The following is a 23586-nucleotide window of genomic DNA, read 5'->3' as shown; positions in this document are numbered from 1 at the left end:
AATGAAGACAAACACCCTGGAAAACAAATTCCAGATGACTAACCGCCTATAAACAGAGAAAGAGGGGGTGAGTGTTGTGGGAAATGGGCTCAGCCAATACCAGTTAGCAGTGATTCAGGCTCAGCCCCTCTGCGTGTCTGCGGCTGGAAGGCAACTTGCCTCCACCCAGCTGTCCCTGACCCCTTGTCCTCAGGACAAAATGCCCTTGGCCCCTGGGACCTGGGTGAAGTTGAGCCGGGGCGGTGACTCCATGCCCAGCCCCGCAGGGGTGCATCTGGGGCCTGGTGATTGTTCTGCTCCTGGTATTGGTAGCACTCATCCAGATCAGTTGTTGGGCTTCTTTGTTTTTAAATTATATTTGCTTAGAACTTCTGAACTGTGCTACCTTGACATTTTCTTAAGAAACTTAAATGTGGCAGCAGGAAAGTGCCTTGATTTCAGCATCAGTGACAGAGAAGCTTCAAGGAACTTCCTGCTGATCTAGTCTCAGTCTTACCAGGCAGGGCTTGAGGGAGTGAGACATGGGGTGGGCGGGGCCCTGGGTGGATGCTGGCAGAGCGAAGGGTGGGTGGGTCCTCGCTCAGTGCTGGGCCCGCAGCTCTTTGGTCAGTGCAGCCAGCGTGCTGTGCCCTCCGTGGCCAGGGCGCGCTTCAGCGCCTCTTCTCACTGTCACTGTTTCAGGTCAGCAGCAGCCATGGACCTGGGCGGGTGGGGACGGCTCCCACCGCTGCTGGTGGCCCAGGGTCTGTGATTGGTGGCCGCCCCTGACTGATGGCAGAGGCTGTCTTTCCCACCTCCCTCCACACGCCCTGGGCATCAGCACTCATTTTCCCTTTGGAGACCCTTGCCAAACCCCTTTGGGTCTCTGTCTGAAAACCAGGTGGGCACTCTCCTGAGGGCGAGTCTGCAGTGGTAACCACTGTCTCCTCTTTTTTAAAAGTTGAGTTTATTGGGGTGGCATTGGTTCACAAAACCATACAGGTTTTAAGTGTACAACTCAGTAAACTCCTCTTTACACTGCATTGTGCGCCCATTGCCCAAAGCAGTCTCTTTCCTGCCCCATTTTCCCCTCCTTTGCCCACCTCCACCTACCCCTCGCCCCCTCTCCCTCTGGCTATCTGTGTCGATGTGTTTTATATAGATACTAGAGGCCCGGTGCTCGAATTCTTGCACATTGAAAGGAAATTAATTAGAGGAAATATTTTAATATCGGTATTTGCCCTTTCTCTATAATAGAAGTATCAACCAAATTCATGATCAACAATGACAGAAACACACGCGTGCAATTGGCACCAGCGAGAGCTATACACACACACACACACACACACACACACACACACACACACACATATAGATAGATAGATAGATAGATAGATAGATAGATAGTTAGATAGATAAACTTGCTTAATTAGATCTGCTTTCTGATTTAACTAAACTTTTTCCAGCCCAGTGAAGTACCCAACTTCTCTTTCAGGTAATTGTCAGCAACACAGCAGTAAATATCAACACGAAGCAGATTATTATTGTAGATCACGAAGGGAGAACAAAGGGTAAAATATTTAACTGCAACAGTGTTTGACTATACTCTGCACAGTGAGAAAGCCTGCAGTCATTTTTAAGGTCCACCATTTCTTCTTTTCAGTGGGGTCAAGTTTCTAAGTGCTCTAAATCTCTGTTTTTCGGGCTAATGAAAAGAAAATAGGATTCCACTGAGTCTCCTATCTACCTACTCCAGGACTTCTGTGAGGCTTAAATGAGATGAGGCACAGGAAAACGCTTCACAGACATTTGGTTAAAGTGTAAAATATTTCCACCTGGCTATAAAGCAAGTTGTGTTCCTGGGCTGAAGAAACTCCAAGGAGGCTAGTCGCTAGGCAGAGGAAGCTATGCGTTGCTAGCGACATCATTGCCCAGCGCCCACAGCAACCATTTCCGGGCTGGGCTGGGCTGTGGGCTGCATTTTGCGCCATGGGGTCTCAGCAGCGTCAGCTGCGATTTAGTGGGGTGTTGCTCCGGGTGGTGGCAGGGCCTGTATCCCACTTGGGGGAAGCCAAGTGTTGCTTTGTCAGCGCCAGGTCCACGGTGCTGTTTCTCTGTAAATGGCCAGTGCGTGTCACAGTAGCTCCTGCATTGAGTATCTGCCCCCTGGTGGTCAGTGCGTGTCATAGCAACTGGTCGGATACTTATATTAGCCTTTTATATGTATAGATGTTTGTTGATTTGTTGACTCATTGGTTGGTTGGTTGGTGTTTTTTCTTTGCTGAATCCCACCACTGTCTCCTCTTGTCTGCTCCTCCCTGTGTACCTGATGAAGGCCATGTTTGAGCTGGTCACCTCTGAGGCCTCCTACTACAAAAGCCTGAACCTGCTCGTGTCCCACTTCATGGAGAATGAGCGGCTGAAGAAGATCCTGCACCCGTCCGAGGCACACATCCTCTTCTCCAACGTCCTGGATGTCATGGCCGTCAGCCAGCGGTGAGCACCCTGCCCTCTCGCCTGGGGCAGCTGGAGCAAGTGGCCAGTGTTCCTTATGTGGGCTTCTCTACTTCTGTAGGCTTGGAATTTTCTATGATAAGATAGGAATAAATATGTTAACCCAAAGATCCGCCTCCCTACTAGCAGGGCAGTCAGTCACGTCCCCCTGGACTGTGGCTGTAGGTCCTTCCATGAGCACAAGTGTCCGTGCATCCCACAGTCAGGAGGGTGTGCGGCGGTGTCCTGGCAGGTCAGGGCGTCCGTGTAAGCTGTTCTTTATCCTGACAGAGTCATAAAGCCCTGGCCTGGTGCCTGTGGGGTTAGACCCTCGGAGCCAGTGTGGAGCCCAGCCCTCGGTTAGTGTCTCCACCTCACCAACGGGAGGGTGTTTGCCCGTGTGGCAGTGTTTCCCAGACTGTGATTATATCTCAGCCCCTAGGAAGGATGGGATATGCTTAGTGGGGAGGAGCAGACATCTACCAACTGATTTCTGCAAAGAAGAACGAACTCCGATCCTATTGTTAGGGTAAAAGAGCCACTTACCATTTTCACTGTAGGCCATGGAGTTTTACAGAGAAAAGTGCAGAACTCAGCTTTGGATCATGTGGTCCAACCCGAGTGTCCAGGTGTGAAATCAGGTGTGGCAGAGCTGCTGGCTCTCGGTGGACCCCGAGCAGGTCCCTGCCCAGCACTGATGCCTCGCCTTTCCGTTTGCACTGGGCTTGGGAGGCCGAGAGCCCTAGGCCCTCGGCCTCAGCTGCTTCACCTTCGCTGGAAGGAGAAGGATCTTTTTATTTATGTATTTACTTATATTTTATTAGGAAAAATTCCAAACATGCGGAATAGAGACACCAGTGTAGCGAGCCCACACTTCAGCATCTAGATTCAGCATGTCCCCACCCCTGCCTGACACCCATGGGATCTGATACAAATCCTTAAAAATTTTTTAAAATTGATTTCAGAGAGGAAGGGAGAGGGAGAGATAGAAACATCAATGATGAGAGATGATCATTGATTGGCTGCCTCCTGCACACCCCACACAACCCGGACATGTGCCCTGACCAGGAATCGAACTATGACCTCCTGGTTCATAGGTCGATGCTCAACCACTGAGCGATGCTAGCTGGGCTGATAGAAATCCTTGTCATCATTTTATTTCATCTGTAAGTCTATCAGTATACATCTTAAAGATAAGGGGCCTCCTAATGCTATTTCCACCTAAAAAACTAGACAGTAATTCCTTGATGTGATCAGCTATGCCACCAGCATTGGGATCTCATCTCATAGTGTTTGTTGGTTTGTCCGGGCAAGACCCATTGGCGAAGGTGTGTTTTGAGTTTCCACCCAGGCGCCCTTAACCCCAGCCGCTGCCTTCTGCAGGTTCCTCCTGGAGCTGGAGCGCCGGATGGAGGAGAACATTGTCATCTCGGACGTGTGTGACATCGTGTACCATTATGCAGCCAACCACTTCTCGGTCTACATCACCTACGTCAGCAACCAGACCTACCAGGAGAGGACCTACAAGCAGCTGCTGTGAGTGCGCCGGGCTGCGGGCCATGCTTCACAGGGACACGGAGCCCTGGCCCTTGGACCTTGGCTTTCCCGGGATAGTATCCATGCCTGGTGTGTTCCGGAAAAGAGGGGCGGGGGGCGGTTTCCATGTCACTAGAGAAATATTGATCCTGAGATGGTCAGCTGTGGTGCCCATGGACCTCTGTCCAGCTGTGCAGAGCTCAGGTGTAGAAAAGGGAGTTTGAGGCCAAGAGGACAACTTGAGGCCAGAATGGCAGGAAAGTGAGATGAACTAGAGACAAAACAAGGATAGGCAGGAGGAAGTCTCTTTGGTGGCTACCCAGCAATGCCCTTGAATTTCTTGCTAATCTACCCATTAAGGAAACTTTCTTGGGATTTCAGTTGACAGATACTTTTTCAGTCAACTTGCCTTTTTAAAAAAATACATATATTTTTATTGATTTCAAAGGGAAGGGAGAGGGAGAAAGAGGTGGGAACATCAATAATGAGAATCATTGATTGGCTGCCTCCTGCACACCCCGCACTGGGGATCAAGGCCGCAAGCCGGGCGTGTGCCCTGACCAGGAATTGAACCCAGGACTCTTCAGTCGCTCTTCCCACTGAGCCAAACCAGCTAGGGCTCAACTTGCCTCTTTTAAATCCTTTGTGTTTCTATGCCGGGCGTCATGGCAGTGTAACAAGGGATGTGTTCTTAGATGGGGCATGCAAGAATTTCCCAAGTAGTGACATGTGATTGCCACACTTACTTCCCTGGGCCTGTCTGTCAAACCCTGTCATCCACTGTGGATGTTTTAAAGCTGGAGTATTCAGGGAGGGGGAGTGTTTTATGTTTGGGGTTTGAAATTGGGATTGGAGGGACTCGGAAGCCAGCTTTGAGAACCGACGTGAGAAGACAGGAATCCAGGTATCACAGCGCCCACGGGTGCACTGCTGTGGCTGCAAGTGCAGACTGTCTGGGCTGAGCCCCAGGCAGAGGACCCGTGTCCCTGCTGACGTGAGGGCCTGCGTCTAACTCCAGCGGCAGTTTCCGGGCGCCCTCGTCAGCTGCGGGCCGGCTGTGGACCTGGCCCGGGGCCGAGCCCATCTGCAGGTGGGGTGCCCCCGCCTGGCAGGAAGAGCGCAGGTTCCTGGCGGTTGCCTCCAGCTGCTGCCTGTTCCTGTCACTACGTGGGTTTACCTCGCCACGGGTTCCTGCTGGGTAAACCATCGGCTGTGCGCCTGATTCACAGACTTGCCCTCCCACACGCAGCACATTCGGCCAAGTCTCCTTGGGCCAGGCATGTGAAGCCGCTATTTTACATTAAAATAAATCAATCAATCAAGCAATGGGCGTTGGAGGCCCATGGGCTGTCTGGTACCTTTGAGGCTGTGGGTGGGGAGCCAGAGACATACTCCCGTGTCTGTGTCCCCAGCCAGGAGAAGGCGGCCTTTCGGGAGCTGATCGCACAGCTGGAGCTCGACCCTAAGTGCAGGGGACTGCCTCTCTCCTCTTTCCTCATCCTGCCTTTCCAGAGGATCACACGCCTCAAGCTTCTGGTGCAGGTACCAGAGCCATTCAAGTGATAGAACAGCTTATGCAAAGGCCCTGGGGCAGCCAGGTACACAGACAGGAAGGCCAGTGAGGAGCTGGGGGAATATGACGGGAGTGAGTGTGGAGATGTAGGCAGAGGCCAACCAGCAGGGGCTCTAAGAGGCCGGGTAAAACATTGGGTTCTGCCTCAGTGTGACAGGGATTCACCTGATCTAGTTGACATTTGTAAGAGCACACAGAGGCCACCATGCGGGGAGCAATGGGCAGGAGGGCCAGAGTGAAAGTGGGAGAGAGGGTTAGGAAGCAATTAAAAAAAGAAGGATGGCATGGCAGGTGGAGAGTGGAAGGATCCTGGAGGGAAGTGAGTGAACTGAGCTTGGGACTTGCTTCTGTGGAGTAGGAAGGAAGAGAAGAATCTTCTAGTTGGAGCAGCTTCCGAAGGTGGGGGAGACCGTCTGGGGAGCAGCCCAGGTTCAGTGTTGAAATAGCTGACCTTGAGATGACTTTGAGCAGTTGAATATTCAGGTTGAGAGTCAAAGGGAGAAGTAGGGGCTGGAGTTCTCAATATGGAGATGGCATTTAATAGTGAGACCATCAAGGAAGGACAGAAAGGGACCCGGAGACCCAGCGCTGGGACACACCGTGCCCAGGAAGGAACGGAGAGGAAGCTAGTGTGAAGGTCCCGTGCACCTGGTGAGAAGCCGCACCACCCTCGGTTTGAGGCCACACGCAGGGTGGGAGTTTTATTCCAGAGGAAAAGGTGGAGCCTGAACCATGCTGATTTGGGCACAGGGGTACCATTAATGCCAAGTTTGGTCGCCCCATGTTGGTGAGGGTGCAAGGAAGCATTTGGAATGATTGCAGGGTCTGGCTTGGCTGCGGACAGAGCTGGGCAGGTAGCCACACAGAGGAGGCCATGGCGGTGTGGCTGAGAGACGTCAGAGGCAGCAAGGATCTGGGTCTGGCCTGGTCTCAGAGAGAGGCTGAGCATCGTGTGAAGGGTGAAAAGGCATGCTACCGTCCAGGTGTCTATAAGGAACGGAGTGGTCAACAGCGCTGTTCAGACAGCCATTGCACAGGGCAGCTGGCAGAGGACTGTGCTCAGACACACCCAAACCTCCCCAGGGGACCGAGCTGGTCAAAAAGTATAGACACAGGACTGTGAGGCAGCAGCCATGAAATGTTTGGAGAGCAAAGCAAAAATTGTAATCTATAGGTAAAGGCAATATGAACATCATTTTTTGATAATTCAAGAAAATTTAACAATTAGAAAACAGACATTTTGACCAATAAGACCAAAGTTAACAAAGCTTTGGGGTTATTGCGACTTGGCTTCAAATCCCAGAGGAGGGGGAGGGAAGTCCCGGGTGCCTGCCATGAGCAGGGAGCACCCCTCGGGTCTACATCACCTCCAGTCCCTCCCTGCTGGACCTGCCTCCCCGCCAGCACCTGGTCACCTCCTTTGCATTGATGTTTGCTGTGCAGGGAGGTGTCAGGCTCTGGATTGGCCCTCAGGGTTTATCCTCATAGGAGACTGACTCGTGGTTACCAGTTTAGAGCCAGGCCAGGCTTTGAGTCAGGATGCTCGGCCCTCGGCCCCGCTGAGGGTTCTGCCCTCTGTTGTCACCTGGTAGGGTTGTTTGTTCGTGGATGTCGCAGCGAGAGGCTGTTTGGACTGGTACAGCAATGAGGCCGCCCCTGCAAAGGGAGGGCGGGAGCGGAGAGGGGAGGAATGGCCATTATGAAAATTCATACCGACTCTCCTGTGCTCAGAACATCCTGAAGAGAGTGGAGGAGAGGTCTGAGCGTGAATGCACTGCCTTGGACGCCCACAAAGAACTGGAACTGGTGAGCATGCGTTCTCTCTGTTTTTCCCAATAAGTTGCTTCCTCGTCCACACCTGCCCTCCTGCTCCTGCTCCCTCACATGCCGGTGCGTCTTTGGAAAATGCATATTAATTTTAGTATTTGGTTTTGGAATCCAGAAGAGTCCCTGGGTCAGGTGTGCCCTGCGCAGAGAGCACGCTGTCTTCCTTCTCCACCCCGACTGTTGATGATGTGCGGGGTGGCCTCAGCCCAGCGCTCTCCCCATGCTGATCTCTGCGCCACCCACAGGCCCGGTGCGCCTCGTCAGCTCCCTCAGGCAGGCATCTGGGGCCCTGGGAGGCCCCACGCTTGTCCTTGCCTGTTTCCCGGGTCTTCCCTCCTGCGACTCTCAGAGGCTGGTCTGGCTCTCCCGAGCCCCTGCCTCCACGGCTTCCCCGTCCCTCCAGCGGCAGCTGCCCTCGCTCTGTGAGAGGACTCAGGGGCCCTGCCAAGCCCGGGAGTGGAGAAACCATCTCTGCTCCTGACCCTGGAGAGAGCACTTCCTGCCGGCAGCTGCCCGCGGAGTAGAGCTTGTGCCGGAGGAGCCGATGAACGTGGCGGTCTCTCGGGCTGGGTTCACGTGGCTCCTTCTTGTCTGAAGTGCTGTCTCCGGCGGGCGTGTCAGCTAGAGCCGCGGGCCAGTTCTTGGCAGCTGTGTGGGGCCGGGGTGGCCACTCTGTCATGCGGTGACCCCAAGAGGGTAAGCATGGGTGTGGGGAAGTCCTTTCCACTCCTTGTACCAGAGACAGCAGCTCCGTCAAAGGAAGAGCCTCAGTGAGCGGCTGATGGTGGTTCCAAGCCACCCTGAGCCACCAGGACTTTGGAACTTAATGCAGTGGTTTTGTTGTATCGTAAATCAGCGGATGAGATACAAGACGCCTAAATGAGCCAGTTAATTAGGAGTCGTTTATTGTGCGAGGCCCAGAGGGAGGTGTCTCTTCCAAATCTCTGAGCAAACCATACAGGAAGTTTTTCCGTATTTATACTTTTCGAGCCTCTTTGTAGATATTACAAAGGGCTCTGTGTGAGTTATTGCTACAGACAGTTGTAACCTTGAATACATAATGAGTTAGTACTTGGCATAATTATTATCAGTATTAGTCTATTACATTGGACGGCTAGCTTGCAAGGTCAGACAGTTAAGTTTATCTTTTTATATTATTTGAACTAAAAAACAAAGTCATTTTACAGAATAACAGACTGTCTTAAAGTGACAGAGTTTATAATGACAGAGTTTACAGGGCTAGGGGCTATCTAACAATAACAGAATTCCAACAGCCGTTTTTTTATGCAAGATGGAGGTTACTATGCTTCATTTCCTCCCGACTCTCTCCTCGTGTCCCTTCTCAGACCAATTGGCCCCCAAAATCCTTCTGGCAATTGCACTCTTTGCATATCAGAAAACAGCACTTCCTCCCAGGCTAGTGGGGGAAGGTGGGAGTCTTGAGCAGGCTGGTTGGGGAGGGCAATGACCTCTCGGTCAGGCAGCATCTTTCAGGCCCTCTGCTCACCTCTGAACGTACATACCTGATCAGTCGGGAGGTGATTACAGCCCCCACGGGGCAGCTGACCACCCTGGGTCACAGGAGAGGAGTCCAGTGACCACTGAGGCCTGTGAGAGGCCCACGTGCCCCCGGGGGTCTCCCTACGGTCAGAGACCACGTTCTACTGCTTAAGTTCTTTTCTGCTGTCCTCTCCCTTGTCCTTGTAAGGAAAGTTATACTCCTATTTCTCATAAACTACTTTTTTTTTTACCAAGGTTTTTGTCTAATGTATAAAAGCAGTTGATGCTCGATACAAAACATTTCAGACAGTGCTCGTAAGCAAGAAGATGGTAAAGACCACACCAGCTGTCCCACACCCACTGCTGACACGCTGGTTCCTGCCCTTCCAGGCCTCTTTCCAAACAGCACGTGCACACCCGATTGTGTTCTTTGCAAAAAAGGGATTGTGTCTTACAAGCCAGCATTGCTCTCCATTTTAGTGCATTTGTAAAGTTACTGCAGTTTTTAATGATTTTAGAGAACTTGGTACTACGGATATATCAGTGCTAATCAATTCCAGTTGGTGGATATTTAGGTCGATGATGGTTTTTCTCGTTCACCTGCAGGTCCACACATCTTTGGGCACCGTCCTCATTCACAAATCCTGAGCGCCTGCTGGGCGCCGGGCTCTGTTCTAGACACCTGTGACCCAGTGCAGAATATTGTTTCTCCTTAATGAGTCCCCAGAAGTCCCGGAAAATGCAGTTTTTAGACCTCTTGGTGCCTAGAATGCCTCCCGGGAAGGAGGGGGGACCCTCACTCCCCCACAGTGTGTGACAGGGCTCGGTCCCCACACCTCGCCGGCCTGGAGCCTTGTCTTTTCCAGTCTGACAAATGTCTGAGGACATCTTATTGTTTAAATTTGCTTTCTAACAGCCTGACAAGTTTTCCCACTTTGCCTTTGTCCCAGAAGATGCTAGAGAAGGGGGCTCCAGCCTGAGACGGGCCGCTCAGTCTCAGCTGAGGCGCACTGTCTGACCCCAGCGATGGTTCAGCCCTCTGGGGCCTGAGTGGGCAGCAGGAAGTGACCAGGGACAGCAGGCTGCAGGGGGCCTGATGTGTCCTGCTTTTCATCCCAGGTGGTAAAAGCATGCAACGAGGGCGTCAGGAAAATGAGCCGCACGGAGCAGATGATCAGCATTCAGAAGAAGATGGAGTTTAAGATCAAGGTGAGCCCTCACCCATCTGCGTGTCCCCATCCAGCCCAGTTGGTCTGGAGCCTGGGTCGCTGGCCAGGACCCTCAAATGGCCACCTCCTGGTCTCAGTGCAGTGTCACCTCCCAGAAGCCGTCTCTGAGCCCCTAACTGGAGGGCACCCCTCAGCCCCCTTGTCGCCAGGCCATCACATGGGCCTAGACTGTCTTCTGAGAGACGGTGGGCAAGGAGCTTGCAGCCACCTGCTCTCATATACTGGCTGTGTGTTTACACCAAGTACCTGAAAGGGAGCTGCCCAGGGATTCTTAGAGCTGGAAGATCTGAAATTCCGAGGGAAGTCACCAACCTTCTCCCCAACTTTGCGTAAAGATTCAGGCATCAGTGAACCTCGGGGCCTGCATTTTTGGTGCTGGGGACACATGAACATGTAGTGCCCACCAAGGGTTCCTGAGGTCATGCTGGGTTTGGGGGCTGAGCCCCATTCGAGGATGCAGACATGGCTTTGCGAACCCCTACATATCTCCACCTGCCAGGCTGAGCCAGGTGCCAGGAGCCTGCCCCTGAGCCACGAAGCGGGGACCTCACACAACCCAGCTCTCTCCTCTCCCTCTGAACTTGGCCCCTGCTCTGATTCTGCATCACACTGGCTGAGCTGGTGAGGGGATCGCACACGCATACACACACACACACACACACACACACACACACACACAGAGGTGTTCATGTAGGCAACTCTGTGTGTGTGATCCCCTCACCAGCTTCAGCCAGTAGTTACACGTAGATACACTTAGACACTAACACATACATATAGAAGCACGCACAGATATGTATGCAACAGATAATTCACAATTGCACGCACAGGCACAAACACATACACAGCTGTACGTAAGTACACGGACACACACACACACACCCTGCCCTCTGTGTTTGCCTACGACTCGCCCCTTCCTCCCACTGGCACTGCGTGTGCTCTGGGCCAGCACAGCCCTTGCACACTGTTCCTCGTGCTCATTGCTCCAGTGAGGGCCCTGGGGGAGCCTCGGGCAGGCGTGGGCACAGCCGTCTGACACCCCCCCCCCTCGCCCAGTCGGTGCCCATCATCTCCCACTCCCGCTGGCTGCTGAAGCAGGGCGAGCTGCAGCAGATGTCAGGCCCCAAGACCTCCCGAACCCTGCGGACCAAGAAACTCTTCCAGGAAATTTACCTCTTCCTCTTCAACGACCTGCTGGTGATCTGCCGGCAGATCCCTGGGTGAGCGCCGGGCACTGCTGGCGCTCGGGGGTGGGGAGGGGTGAGCCTGCTGTGGGGGAGCCCAGGGAGGGCACATGGGGAGACGGTTCCCTGTGGCCCGGGGAGGCCGGCAGGATGGGCATGGAGCTCAGGCTTTCGGTCAGGTTTAAGGTCAGCTCCGTTCTTGTCGAGCCTTGGGCCTTTGGGCAAATTAATTTAAAACTCCCGGCTCTGATCCCCCTCCTGTTGCATGAGGCTTTTATAGGGATATGAGGAGGCCAGCTCAGCGCCTGACACACAGTGAGTGCTCAGCAGAGCAGCTGCTGTGGCGTTGTTAGTCCCCCAGCCACACCATGGGAGGGGCGGTTTGGGGCGGCGGGGGGGCGGGGGGGTGGGAGGCAGGCGGAGGGTAGCGGACAGGAGTTCAGGCGGGGCCTCCTGGAGATGGGGGTGAGGAGTGGCCGTGGTGGGGCTGGTCCTCCTGGGGGCCAGGGTGAGGTGTCCCCTGGGACCCCTAGGCTTCCTCGGGACCTACATGCCCGCCTGCCACCCTTGGTCCCCAGAGACAAGTACCAGGTGTTTGACTCGGCCCCTCGAGGCCTGCTCCGCGTGGAGGAGCTGGAGGACCAGGGCCAGACGCTGGCCAACGTGTTCATTCTGCGGCTGCTCGAGAACGCAGACGACCGGGAGGCCACCTACATGCTGAAGGCGTCCTCTCAGTGAGTGCCCTGGGCCACCGCCCCCTCGTGTCACCATCCCAGGTGGAGCACGGCTCTGGGGCTCAGCACACGGCCCGCCCAGTTCCTGTTCCTCCCATTCCCAGGCCTGTGGTGAGCGTTTCTGTCCGGGGCTAGTCAGGTGTAGCACATTGCTGCGTGTGTGTGTGTGTGTGTGTGTGTGTACACATGTGTGTTCCTTCAGGGACTCAGATGGGGGGCGGGCCCTCTTTTCCAATGAGATGTTATAGAACCCTTGGGCTAGGCTGACCATGGCTTTGTGGCCTGAGGCTCATCTCCTCACCTCTCTGAACAGCCAGGCTACCTGCCCTTAGCCCAGGGCTCTGAGAGGCACAGCCAAGATCAATGTGGGGAGACACCCTCTCACCCCCAGAGTCACAGGTACCATCCAGTCCATCTAGGTCCAGTCCCCACCGCATGACATTGGCCTTCCCCAGCTGACACTTTTTATAAAATTTATCGGGATGACATTGGTTTGCAAAACCATTCAGGTCTCAAGTGTACAATTCAACAAAACATCATCTGCACACTGCATCATGCTCCCACCACCCCAAGCAGTCTCTTTCTGTCCCCACCCCACCCCCTTGCCCACCTCCCCCTCCCCCACCCCCCTTTGGGAGAATCCCTTCATCTTCTTTGTTCCAGTTCCCCCCCCCCCCCCCCCCCCCGCAGCTGACACTGCTGACAGGTCCTGGCTTCTGGGCAGCTGACCCCTGCCGAGCGCACTTTCATGAGTTAACTTTGGGGTTTGCACAGGGCTCACCTTCACCAGCTGACTTTGTAAAGTGCACGGGGAGATTCTGTCGGGCTCCCCAGCCTCTGGCTGATTGCTGGGCACCCGTCCTGCTGGAGCCCTGGGCCAAGCTCAGGACTGAGGAGCGGGCTTGCTGCACACTTGACGCCACACCTCTGTGGCGGCCATTGCTCTGCGGTTGGGGCATTTGTCCTCTTCCCTGTCCCAGGAGTGAGATGAAGCGCTGGATGACCTCTCTGGCCCCCAACCGGAGAACGAAGTTTGTTTCCTTCACGTCCCGGCTGCTGGGTAAGTGGCCCCCCGGGACCAGGACACCTCTGGGCAGGACTGGTGAGGCCTCCGTGGCATCAGCCCCATCTTCCCAGAGGCCTGCGCGGCCTCCAGGATGCCCACTTTGACTGGCAATGGTCCCAAGTGCCAGCTGCCAGCTTAGCGCCCAGTGGGGGATATCAGTGTGCTGATCCCTGCAAACAGTGGGGTGGTTGCTGAAGGAGTGTCACTGGGAAACCATGAGGAATCTGGGCCCAGAAGGCAGACGCCAGTGTTCTTTGGGGTTGCCAGTTGTCTGAAAACCATACGAAATATTAAAGGGCACCAGTCCAGCTGCCTGCTAGCCGCTGCCCTGACAGTGTCCGCTGTGTCCTGAGCATCCCACACTTGCTCCCAGGGCCTCGTCCAGGTTCAAGAAGTCCTTCTGAAGCCTCGGATAGGAGCCCTCACTGCCTGTTCCTCCCTTTATGGGTGTAATGTTTTATCCGAGTCCCAGCTATTTTCCTCTCATTTTCTTTGGAGCCAAGCCCCCTCCCTCAAATGACCTCTCTTCAGTTGTTGCAAGACATGTAGCACGTCCCTACTAACTGCAGGGCAGTGTCCAGGGTTTGCTGGGTGGGGGCGGGGCGGTGATGGGTGGGGAGGATGTGCCACCTCCCGCCCTCCCTTCAGACTGCCCCCAGGTCCAGTGCGTGCACCCGTACGTGGCCCAGCAGCCAGACGAGCTGACACTGGAGCTGGCGGACATCCTTAATATCCTGGACAAGACGGAGGACGGTAAGGCAGGGGCTGGGCGTGTCGCTCACTCATGCACCCGGGACTCTGCACCCACGGGCACCAGCCTGAGGATGAGGCTCAGCCCCAGGTGGGGAAGCTGGCGGATGGGTAGGCGAGCCCAGGACCTGGCACATCTCTGCTCCCCTAGACCGCTCCGCCCATCCTGGCTTCCCCAGCTTCTCCTCAGCCCAGAGGAGGTGCTTCTCCCGGGGTCTCTGCTCTCCTCCCCGCAACCCGCGAGGTCCGCCTCCCCCCACACCAGGCCCAGCCTGAGCACCCGTTCTGCGCCTTCCCTCGATGGCCCTGGGCTTGGCCCCCACCCTCACCCTACCTGTGACCCTGACTCTAAACTCCGTATTAGCCACAAGCTTCCAGCTGAGCCACGACCACCAGGCTCAGAGCCGTGTGGGCCAAGAAGCCGCCCACCCAGCCCTGTTGACGGCCTCAGCACCAAATGAGCTCCCTCCCCTCCCCTGAAAAACTGATGCCTATTGCTACAGCCATTGTTCTTCATCAGAACCCCCAAAACGGCACAGAGCATCTCCCCTCCCCCAACTCCTCCCCTTGGAGGTCCTGGCTAGAAGGCCTCGGGCTGGTGACCCCCAGGGGAGGCCGTTTCTGCTGGCCCCAAACTCCAGGGCCTCCCCTGGCATTGAAAGAGCAGTGTTTCCCTCCACTCCTCCCCCAGAGTAAAACAGCCCAACATCCTTCCCCCATGGCCTGCAGAGGGAGAGCGCCAGGCCCTCAGAGCCCAGGTCCTGGCCCTGCACTGGGACCTGCCAGGAGCCCCGTACTGCAGGTGATTTCTGGGGGAGGGAGAGAGCCAGGGCCCTGTGCTGGGGTTGGCCAGTTCATGACAGCCACCCTCCGCTGACCAGCCGACCCTCGGGAGGCTCAGAGAGGGATGCCCAGCAAGAGGGCGATGTGACATTCCAGGCCCGGTAACCAACAGTCAATCATCACCCCCACCAGCCCCTGGGATGCCTCTTGCTTTGGGGAAAACCCTTGGGGACCCCCGACCTCATGTGGGACAGCTTAGGATTACTGAGTGCTTGGGAATGGGTTCCAAAGGCGATACGTTTGGGACACACTGGGGCACAGAGCTAGCTGGTTCCATCACTGTGATACCCACATACTGTGCTCCCTAGGAGGGTGTCCGGGCAGTGCCACCCCAGGATATGGGGGACAAACCCAATCTGAGGGTCTCCGCAGGGGCTCTTGGAGCAGGCTCCTCTGGGGAGGCCCACTGGACTCCTGTGCCAGCAGGAGGGCTCAGCCAGGCCCCTGCAGGAGCTCCTGACCCTCCCGTCCCCTCCCTGTGCAGGGTGGATCTTTGGTGAGCGTCTGCATGACCAGGAGAGAGGCTGGTTCCCCAGCAACATGACTGAGGAGATCTTGAATCCCAAGATTCGGTCCCAAAACCTCAAGGAATGTTTCCGAGTGCACAAGATGGATGACCCTCAGCGCAGTCAGAATAAGGACCGCAGGAAGCTGGGCAGCCGAAATCGGCAGTGACACCCCTCCTCCAGCCCCCAGTCCAGCAGGGGGATGTGGGTAGGCAGGTGGGAGCTGGGCCTGGCGGGCAAACGCACTGACCGTGGAGGGGCTCTGGGGGAAGGTGACCTTGTGCAGGAGTCACCCTGACCCCTCATCCCTGCCACGCGGTGAACGTTCACATGTCTTGGCCCCCTGCTTGCAAACTGGAAAAATGGTGCCCACATCTTTCCTCTGATGCATTTGTAAATGAGAAATGTATTTTAAACAGTATTACACCACCTCTCCCTCTTGTCTCTTAGAGGGGGTGGAAGGGGACTGGCATGCTCCAGGGGCCTGCCCCCAGCACTGGAAGAAGCCCCAGACCCCGGGTGTCCCTGGCCCAGGGCAGGTGCAAAGGTGATTGTCACGAACCCCTGCACGTGTCCTTCTCTACCCTGGAAGCCGTTAGAATCCACCAGGCATGCAGATGGACTGCCCTTGCCTGATGAGCTTGATGAGCGGCCCTTGGTCTCCAATTTACAAGACTGAGAGACCAACTGCCTCTGTCTGCCTCTTCCAGCCTCTGGCTGCACGTGCAGGCCAGACCCTGCCTCGTGGCAGGCCTACCGGAGCTTGGCAGAGGGCCCATGCCGCCTCTGGCTCCCTGATGGGCTGGATGTAACGTGTCTTCTGGCCCCTGAAGGAGCCCAGGTATTGTAAGGAATGAACTAGTCACTGCATCCTGATCAGTTGTGGTTCTAAGAAAAGCAAATACCATGTTTTGGCTGCATTAAAAGAAGCATCATGTATAAAATAAAGGAGGTGAAGTTCTCTTTTATTTCCCTGCTGCACACAGGAGTGAGGTGTTCGGTTTTGGGCAGGGGGAGAGGAGCCCCCTTCAAGGTCAGTGGAGGAGGTATGTTCTGAAGGAGGGGGCCGAGGAGGCCTCTAGTGGAGAAGGGAGCAGCCAGGGGAAGGGCCTCCACTTGCTCAAGAACTCCGGAAACAGAAGAGGGCGTTTGAGGGAGCTGGAGACGCCCTCCTGCTGCAGTGGAAGTGAGAACATGGGTTTGCAAGACTGCAGTGGGCCTGAGGTGTCCGTGTGTGGCAGTCCCACAGGGAACCTGACCCCCAGGCACAGGGCGGGGGCTTCCTACCCGGCCAGTCCGTGGCCTTGGGCACTTCTTCCCCCCTGTGGAGGTAGTAGCCAGTTAGCCAGAGGCTGCAGCTCCTCCACCAGCCCCGCTGGCCCTCACAGTCACCCCACCATCACCCCTGGTTCTGTCCTGGAGTGTGGACTGGCCTGAACCTGACTCCGCCCAGCCCCTCGCCTAGGACCATGCTCTTTCTGCCAGGACACACTTTCCTCTGCACCAGAACAGGCCCTTGATTAGAAGCCCGAGGCTTTGATCCAATGGGGCTTTGGGGCTTCTTCCCACGGGCCACAGCATGACTCGGCGTTCTTGAGACCTCAGATCCTTTGAGAATCGCATGAATCCTGAAAGATGCACACCCTTGCAACACACTTGTTCAACTGGGGAGGGACTGATGCTCTGTGCTGCACCCCTGGTCCAGGAGCCACACCTGAGGCCCCAAGACTGAGGGAAGGGTAAGAGGGGCCGGTTCCTGAGCCCCATGCTGCTGGGGAGAGGGGAGGGGATAAAGAGTGGCAGAGTCTTCCAGTGGTCCTGGCCCTTGTCCGGCTCTCTTTTTGAAGCTGGGAAGCCGCATGCTGACTTGGATCCCCTGCCCTAAGGAGGGCTTTGGCCACTGGAGGTTATGTGATTTAAACAGTTTCATGAAAACTGGTCAGTTTCATAACAGTCCTTATAAGCAGAAACTTGAAACCCATGAAGTGTTTTGGGGAGAGTGTGTGTGGGGACCACGTGTGCTCATCTGGAGTATCCAGGAACAGGTGTGGCCAGATCAGGGAAACCAAAGAGGCCAAATACTTGAAGAGAAAACGGTGGGAAGAGGAGGAGGAACAGCTCCCTGCCACCAGCACCCACGCGAGGGACCGCCCAGGGCCCAGGGTGTTTGCAATCTCTCCTCCAGGTCTTCTCCTCACTCCCAAAGGCCCCTGGGGGGCGGGAACAGGGGCAGGTCACAGTTCTGGCTTCCCTGCTGCGCCCAGGGTGGGTCTGCCACTATTTACAACCTCTCTCCAAATGATAAACGCTAGGCTTCCTGGGGAGCGTGAAGACAGAAGCTTGAGCAAGGTCGGAGAGCCAGGGCCACGCTGGGGAGGAGGGGGAAGGAGGCGGGTGGGGGTGGGGCGCCTGGAGGCCCTAGGCTGCCTGGGACTGTGGGTGGGGGACCAGGCCAGGCTGACAGCGCCTGGGCTTCACTTCTCGGCTCTTCCAGCTCCTGGAGCTCCCTGGGGTAGACAGGAGTCCCCGCGATGGCCGCCCTCCCCGGGCCGGCCTCCCACTTGTTGGGGCGGGCAGGGAGGGTGTTCTGCTCCGAGCGCCGGCCGCACCCCGCTCCGCACCCCGCGCTTGCACGCGCGGCTCCTGCGGGCGCCCGGCCGCGTGCACACAGGCGCCCGCGTCACAAGTTGCCGCCCGCCCCCGCCCGCCACACACTCACGCTCGGACACACGGAAGACACGGGCGCGCCCGGCAGGATCGCGGCCCCTTTATTCGCTTCAGGAGGCGGAAAACTTTCTCAGCGCGACGACCACGAGCGCCAGCACCACGCAGGTGGCCAGCAGGGCGGCGATGACGATGGCCGCGATGGCGCCGGGCCCCAGCGAGCCTGCAGGACAGAAGGAGGTTCAGCCCGCCCGCCGGCCTCTCGCTCCCCGCCTTCCCCTCCTTCCCTCCCTCCCTGTCCCCCCTCCGCAGCCTGGGGCTGCCTCGTACCGCTGCCGGGGTCCAGGTGCTCCCGCGCAGTGCTGTCCTCGGGGCTGGGCGGGGCGGTGGGGGCCGGGGCGCCGGTGGCTGCGGGCTCCAGGGCCGGGCTGGTGCTCTCCACGGGGCCCTCTCCCGAGGGCAGGTCGGCCGGCTCGTTCCACAGGGTGGGCACGGGCTCCTGCGGGCCCTCGGCTGCAAGGCCAAGGACAGGCGCTGGGGCCCCGGCTGCCTCCAGGAATGTCTCCCCACGGGGAGGTGGCGCTGTACTGGGGGTCCTGGGGCTCAGCGCTACTCTAGCCTTCCCATGTCACAGGTGAGGCAACTGAGAGCCTGCTTCTCCTTGGCCCTCACCTGGGTAAAGCCATGCAGCCCACAGGACATGGGGTCCAGCACCCACATACGCCCATGTGTGTCTGAGACTCAAAGCCCAAGGGGCCTCTCTACCCCAAGGAACTAAGCCCAGCACATTACTGTCTGCAGACAGAACAGGCGGTGGTCTGTCTAAACTGGCAGTCGGACATCCCTCTTGCAATCCGGGACTGTTGGCTCCTAACCTCTTGCCTGCCTACTGGCTTGATCGCCGCCTAACTGCTCCCCTGCTGGCCTGATGGCCCCCAACTGCCCTCCCCTGCCGGCCTCATGGCCCCCAACTGCCTCTGCCTCGGCCCCCACCACCGTGGCTTTGTCTGGAAGGGAGTCAGACGGAAGGAAGATGTCCTGTCTCCCAGACTAATTAGCATATTACCCTTTTATTAGTATAGATGGGTGGGGGTTAGCAAGGGTTTCAGGTACCCAGGGGCCCCAAAGAACTGAAGAGACAAGGCTGAGAGGTCTGTGTGATAACCCCAGCCTTATACCCTAGCTCGGCCCCAGGCAGTTCATGCCAATACCCCCCCCCCCCCCCCCCCAAGGATCTTGGCCCCGAGGAGCCCCACAGCACCACCCCATTCCTGGGCCCATCCATCCTTCCTGAACAGGCGGCCCCAGCCACCCAGGAAAGTTCAAGGCCAGGTTGGCAGGCAGGCTCCAGGCTCCCGCCATACCTGATCCTGACTGACCCGGGGATGCTCTGGGAAGATGCAAGGATAGTTCCGGGCCTTCCCTGCCAGCAGTGCCCGCCTGGGGCAAATCGTAAGGAAACATCAACCGAGCCCAAATTCGGAGTCAGTGATAACACAACTGGGTTTTCAAACATGTCAAGGTCATGAAAGGCAAAGGAAGATGGAGGAATTGTTCCAGATTAGAGACCAAGGACAGGTGACAGCTAAATGCTGTGTATGTTCTGGATGGGGCAGAGGGACTGCTATAAAAGGCGGTTCGGGTCCATTGGTGAAATCCGAGTAAGGCTGTGGTTTAGATAGGAGTACTGCATGTGTGTTCATTTCCCAATATGGACAGGTGAGAGAATCCCCTTGTTCTTGGGCATATTTAGGCGCAAAGGGGCATGTCTGCAACTTAGCTCTCAAATGGTTCGGCATCCAGACAGAAAGGCAGGTGGGTAGAGAGAGACAGGAAGAGCAAATATGGCAAAATGTTGGAAACTGGTGAATCTAAGTGCATAATATACTGGTCATTGGACTATTCTTGCAACTTTTCTGTAAACTTAAAATATTTTCCCAGTAAAATTATATAAGGCCCCCCAGCCCTGCCCCTGCAGCCTCTCCCAGGCCCGGGCTAGCTCAGTTCAGGGGCTTGGATTGCAGGCAGGAACCAACTGTCCCACTCCCCAAGGCTTGCCCAAGCTGGTGCCCCTTTTCAGAAAATGCTCCTGGCAGGGAGGCCTCCTGGACAAAAGGCCCAGCACCCATGGGTGTGGCGACAAGCGGGGCCCGAGGCTCACCTACAGCACTGGGTCTGGGGCCACCCTGGCCCCACCCACTGTGACGTTATCCCTGTGAGGGGGACACAGTGACCCTCTCAGGCCTCCTTTGTCCCTGTCTGGAAGGTCAGGGGCCTATAGCCTTGAAGCTGCCAGGGAAGGCCCCAGGCCCCAGGTGGCTCCAGGCTCCAGGCATGCTTGACCCCAGGCTCCGGGGGGCACGGGAGAAAAGGCCTGGGAGTGCCCACTGCTTGGCAGACCCTGAGGTCTAGGGCTTGAAAAATGTCTGTCTCCCCAGATAAATGGAGAAACCACTGGCTCCCACTAGCTCCCCACATACCCAAGACAGGGCGGCAGGCAGGCACCGCCCTGTCCCACCACTGCTGGCCGAAGCTCACCTCTGACTGCTGGGCACCTGGCCAGGGATGCCACCACAGGGCTCCTGGGTACCTGGCCCAGCCAACCTGGGTGGCATCAGGGGAATCAACTCTGAGCTCAGGAGGAGGAGTGACAGGCCCTAAGGCCCTTGGGAGAGCAGGGGCTTACTCCCTGGAGCTAGCCACCCCTGCCCTTTGCCAGAGCCTAGGAGCCATCTCTGGGGAGAGTGGGCCCCTGAGCAGGGCGGCTGGGCTGTGCACCCAGAACCTCTCCCTCTCTCTCCCCAGTGACCAGCCTCACTCTGCTGCTCCCCACAGAGGCCTGGCTCCTCCCTGTTGGACACACGGGCCCAGGCTGCCTCGTCCCTGCTGAATGTACCCTCCTCCAGCCTCTTCTCCAAGACCAGCCAGTCCCTGAGGCTCCAGGAGCTAAGCCTAGGGGCTTCCAAATGCTGCTCCTTCATGCTCTCACCCAGGGACCGGGCAGACTGACTTCACCATCCGCTTCGCTTTCCCGACCTGAGAATCGGGGCTGGATCACGCCTCTCACAGCCACACAGTTAGTAACTATGCTGCCTCCTCATCATCGGGATGCCTCCCTCTGGCATGAGCTACATGGCCGGACACAGGCCAGGCTGCCCCGTGTGCTCTGCCTGCTGCAGCGGACTCTCAGGAGACCCCCAACGCTGCTCCAGGGCTCATCTGTGCCAAAGCAGCGGAGCCCCAGGGGCTAGCCAGCTCCCTGCCCACCCAGGCGGATGCCCCAGGGGCAGCCTGCACTCAGCCCCCAGCCCCCAGCAAAGGAGGTGCAGCTGCCAGGGAAGGGCCAGCTCCCTTTCTTATCCTCATCTACATGCCTCTGTATTTTCTCAGTTTGCTGTCATATTAGGGGAAAACAAGGTTTAAAGGCAATAACCCACACTCCCACCCAGCACCCCCCAGCCGTCATCAGGAGTGTGCCAGCAACGGCCCCGTCTGAGCAGGGTGAAGGAGTGCCAGGCAGGGACCAGCATGGCAAAGGCACAGAGAGGGAAGCCATGGGCCTGTAAGGAGAGCTGTGAGTCAGCCACAGCGATGTGAAGGCCCAAACTGCTAGGACCAGAGTAAACAAGGTTCTGCCACTTCGTGCTCTGACCAAGGAAACCAGGAGGCGTGGGGCCTCGTGACACAGGCCTGGGCACTGTGGGCTCTCCCCCGGCCCCACCGCCCCAGTCGCCCTGCCTTTCAGTAAATAAGTTTGTTTAGTGCTCACTCTGACCACAGGGCCCCGAGGCCAGGCGCCCGTGCTCACAGACGGCCTTTGTACGGCCATGAAGGGCCTTTTCATCCCTGCCCTGGCCTCCCGCCCGCTCAACCTGGCCTGCTCCCCTTGCCCCTGTAGCTGTGGCCACAGGCGACCAGTGGGGAGGGCAGCGGGCCGCTCCTTCCAGGACCCCCCACCCACCGAGCAGCGGGCAGTGGGCTGCTAGGCCTGGTACACACACACCTCCCAGAATGGCAGGAAGGAGGCCAGCCAGCCAGAACCCCGAGAGGAGTTGGCCTGTCCCTCCTGGTGGGACGTGTGGAAGGAGGTGAGGCCACGTGAGATCCCGGTGACGCTCCACATGAGGCTGTCCCCTCAAGCATTCCTGTGGTGGAGGACGAAGCCCACCCACCCAGGCCGTGGACGCACAGTGTGACCCAGTGCTTCTGGCCGGCAGCCTGGGCCGGGAGAACTGGCCACATGGAGTGCAGGAAACTGGGCAAGAGCGGCCCAGGCGGCCCCGGACCCACCAGTGGGAGAAGCATTTCACTGGGGTGGGGTAGAGAGTCTGCAAGAAGATCCAGACCATGGGAGACGCCACTTGGCACTTCAGGTCACTTCCCCAGTTCCTGGGCACCTCTCCCACCAAAAGGGAGTGAGGTGCGAAGGGGTGCTTCCGCCCCGAGACCACCCTGCACCCGGTGGAGGGGCTGGGGACGTCTGTATGCGGTCAGTGACAGGAACTAAGCATCCCCCGGTGCTGGCCCATCCTGAAAGCTGGTGTCTGACCGTGGCAGGCCTGCTATCCCGTGAGGGAGGCAGAGGCACCGTGGCTGTCACCCTGTACAGATGAGGAGGGACCGAGGCCGAGGAAGAGCCAGGAGGGGCTGGAAGCAAAGCCAGGCTGCTAGCTTCTTCCCAGGGCGTCTGAGGCTCCTCGCCATCCCCCGGGACTCCCCCGTGTGTGCCTGAGAATGGGGCCGTCCCACAGGCGGCTCTCCCCAGGGCCCTGCTTACTCACCTGCTCTCCAGTTGCCTCCCCCACAGACCCATGGACTTTCCCCCAGAGGGTCTCCGGCCCCAGGATCCTCACCCGGGGCTCGGAAACACTGTTCTCCGGCTACGTCGTGGCCAGCAGAGATCACTTTCTTCCAGGAGAAAGACCCCCGGAACCCAGGTGTGCCTTTCCTTTCAGGCTTTGAAGCCAGCCTGGGCCAGCCCAGCTCGGGGCCCCACAGCCATGCCCAGCTGGGGCTGAGGTCTGAGAGCCTGCCGCCCAAGCCTGTCGTGACTCTCCTTCTCTCTGGACACCAGACCCAGACATTTTGGCCTCCGTGCAGAGCCTAAGTCCCACATCCTCAGGGTTTTCTGAGGAGTCTCCGGCCATGCACTCCCCCTGAACTATTTCCTGATACAGGCAGGACTAGCACCTGGGGCTTCGCTCTTGAAAGACGTCTCAGAAAACCAGCAGGGAGAGGCACGCAGGGTTTGAAAAGTAAACGGCAGGGTCCGGGTCTTCTGTCCAGAGGCCCGGGGGGTCTGGCTTCTCAGCCACTTGCCCTGGGCCTGGTGCCCCCTCCTCGCTCCTAGACCTGGGAGCCTTCAGATTTTAGGTACAGGAGTAATCCCCTTGTCCCCCAAGCAGCTCAGCGTTCCTGGCCCTGCTTCAGGGCCATCGTCCTGTGGCTGCCAGTTCCCAACTGCGGCCATCTGTCTCATAGGAGCCTCCGCTGAATCGCCCCCGAGGCTGCCCCATCTGCTGTGCAGGACGTCTGCCCCCTGGGCACTGGGGAACCTGGCCCAAGGTGATTCTTGGCCCTGGAGGCTTCTGGCAGCAGAGCCAGGGAGCACCCTTACCTGTGAGCACCGCAGGGGCTAGGACCCCGAAGAGGAGCAGTAGCGCCATGCGCAGGGTCAGACAGAATGCCATCCTGGGCCGAGTGAG

At 57.3% G+C, this 23586-nt stretch overlaps 2 protein-coding genes across 2 annotated transcripts in view; one reads left to right on the top strand and one right to left on the bottom strand.

Annotated features, from left to right (window-relative positions):
* The window catches only part of NGEF (neuronal guanine nucleotide exchange factor), a gene marked incomplete at its 5' end in the record, with an annotated part of 28948 nt that extends 12941 nt beyond the window's left edge, over window positions 1-16007 (top strand). The window contains 10 exons of the mRNA XM_079782082.1: window positions 2315-2475; window positions 3856-4008; window positions 5421-5550; window positions 7313-7387; window positions 10028-10117; window positions 11191-11354; window positions 11897-12052; window positions 13033-13112; window positions 13767-13871; window positions 15196-16007. Of these exons, the coding sequence (XP_079638208.1) occupies window positions 2315-2475; window positions 3856-4008; window positions 5421-5550; window positions 7313-7387; window positions 10028-10117; window positions 11191-11354; window positions 11897-12052; window positions 13033-13112; window positions 13767-13871; window positions 15196-15386 (1305 nt within the window). The 3' untranslated portion in view covers window positions 15387-16007. The remainder of the gene's footprint in view (window positions 1-2314; window positions 2476-3855; window positions 4009-5420; window positions 5551-7312; window positions 7388-10027; window positions 10118-11190; window positions 11355-11896; window positions 12053-13032; window positions 13113-13766; window positions 13872-15195) is intronic.
* A 1987-nt stretch (window positions 16008-17994) lies between these two features.
* SNORC (secondary ossification center associated regulator of chondrocyte maturation) lies at window positions 17995-23586 on the bottom strand (the record flags this gene model as incomplete). The annotated part of the gene is made up of 3 exons (XM_079782095.1): window positions 23499-23586; window positions 18212-18394; window positions 17995-18104 (listed from the first exon to the last, which is right to left on the bottom strand). Exons 1-3 carry the CDS (start codon window positions 23569-23571, stop codon window positions 17995-17997), a joined length of 366 nt encoding a protein of 121 aa, XP_079638221.1. The 5' UTR covers window positions 23572-23586.

This window comes from Cnephaeus nilssonii (genome assembly GCF_951640355.1).
Source record: "Cnephaeus nilssonii genome assembly, chromosome: 10".
Taxonomy (NCBI): Eukaryota; Metazoa; Chordata; class Mammalia; order Chiroptera; family Vespertilionidae; genus Cnephaeus; species Cnephaeus nilssonii.
The sequence above is the reverse complement of the archived record's forward strand: the minus strand, read 5'-3'. Positions and strand labels throughout refer to the sequence as shown.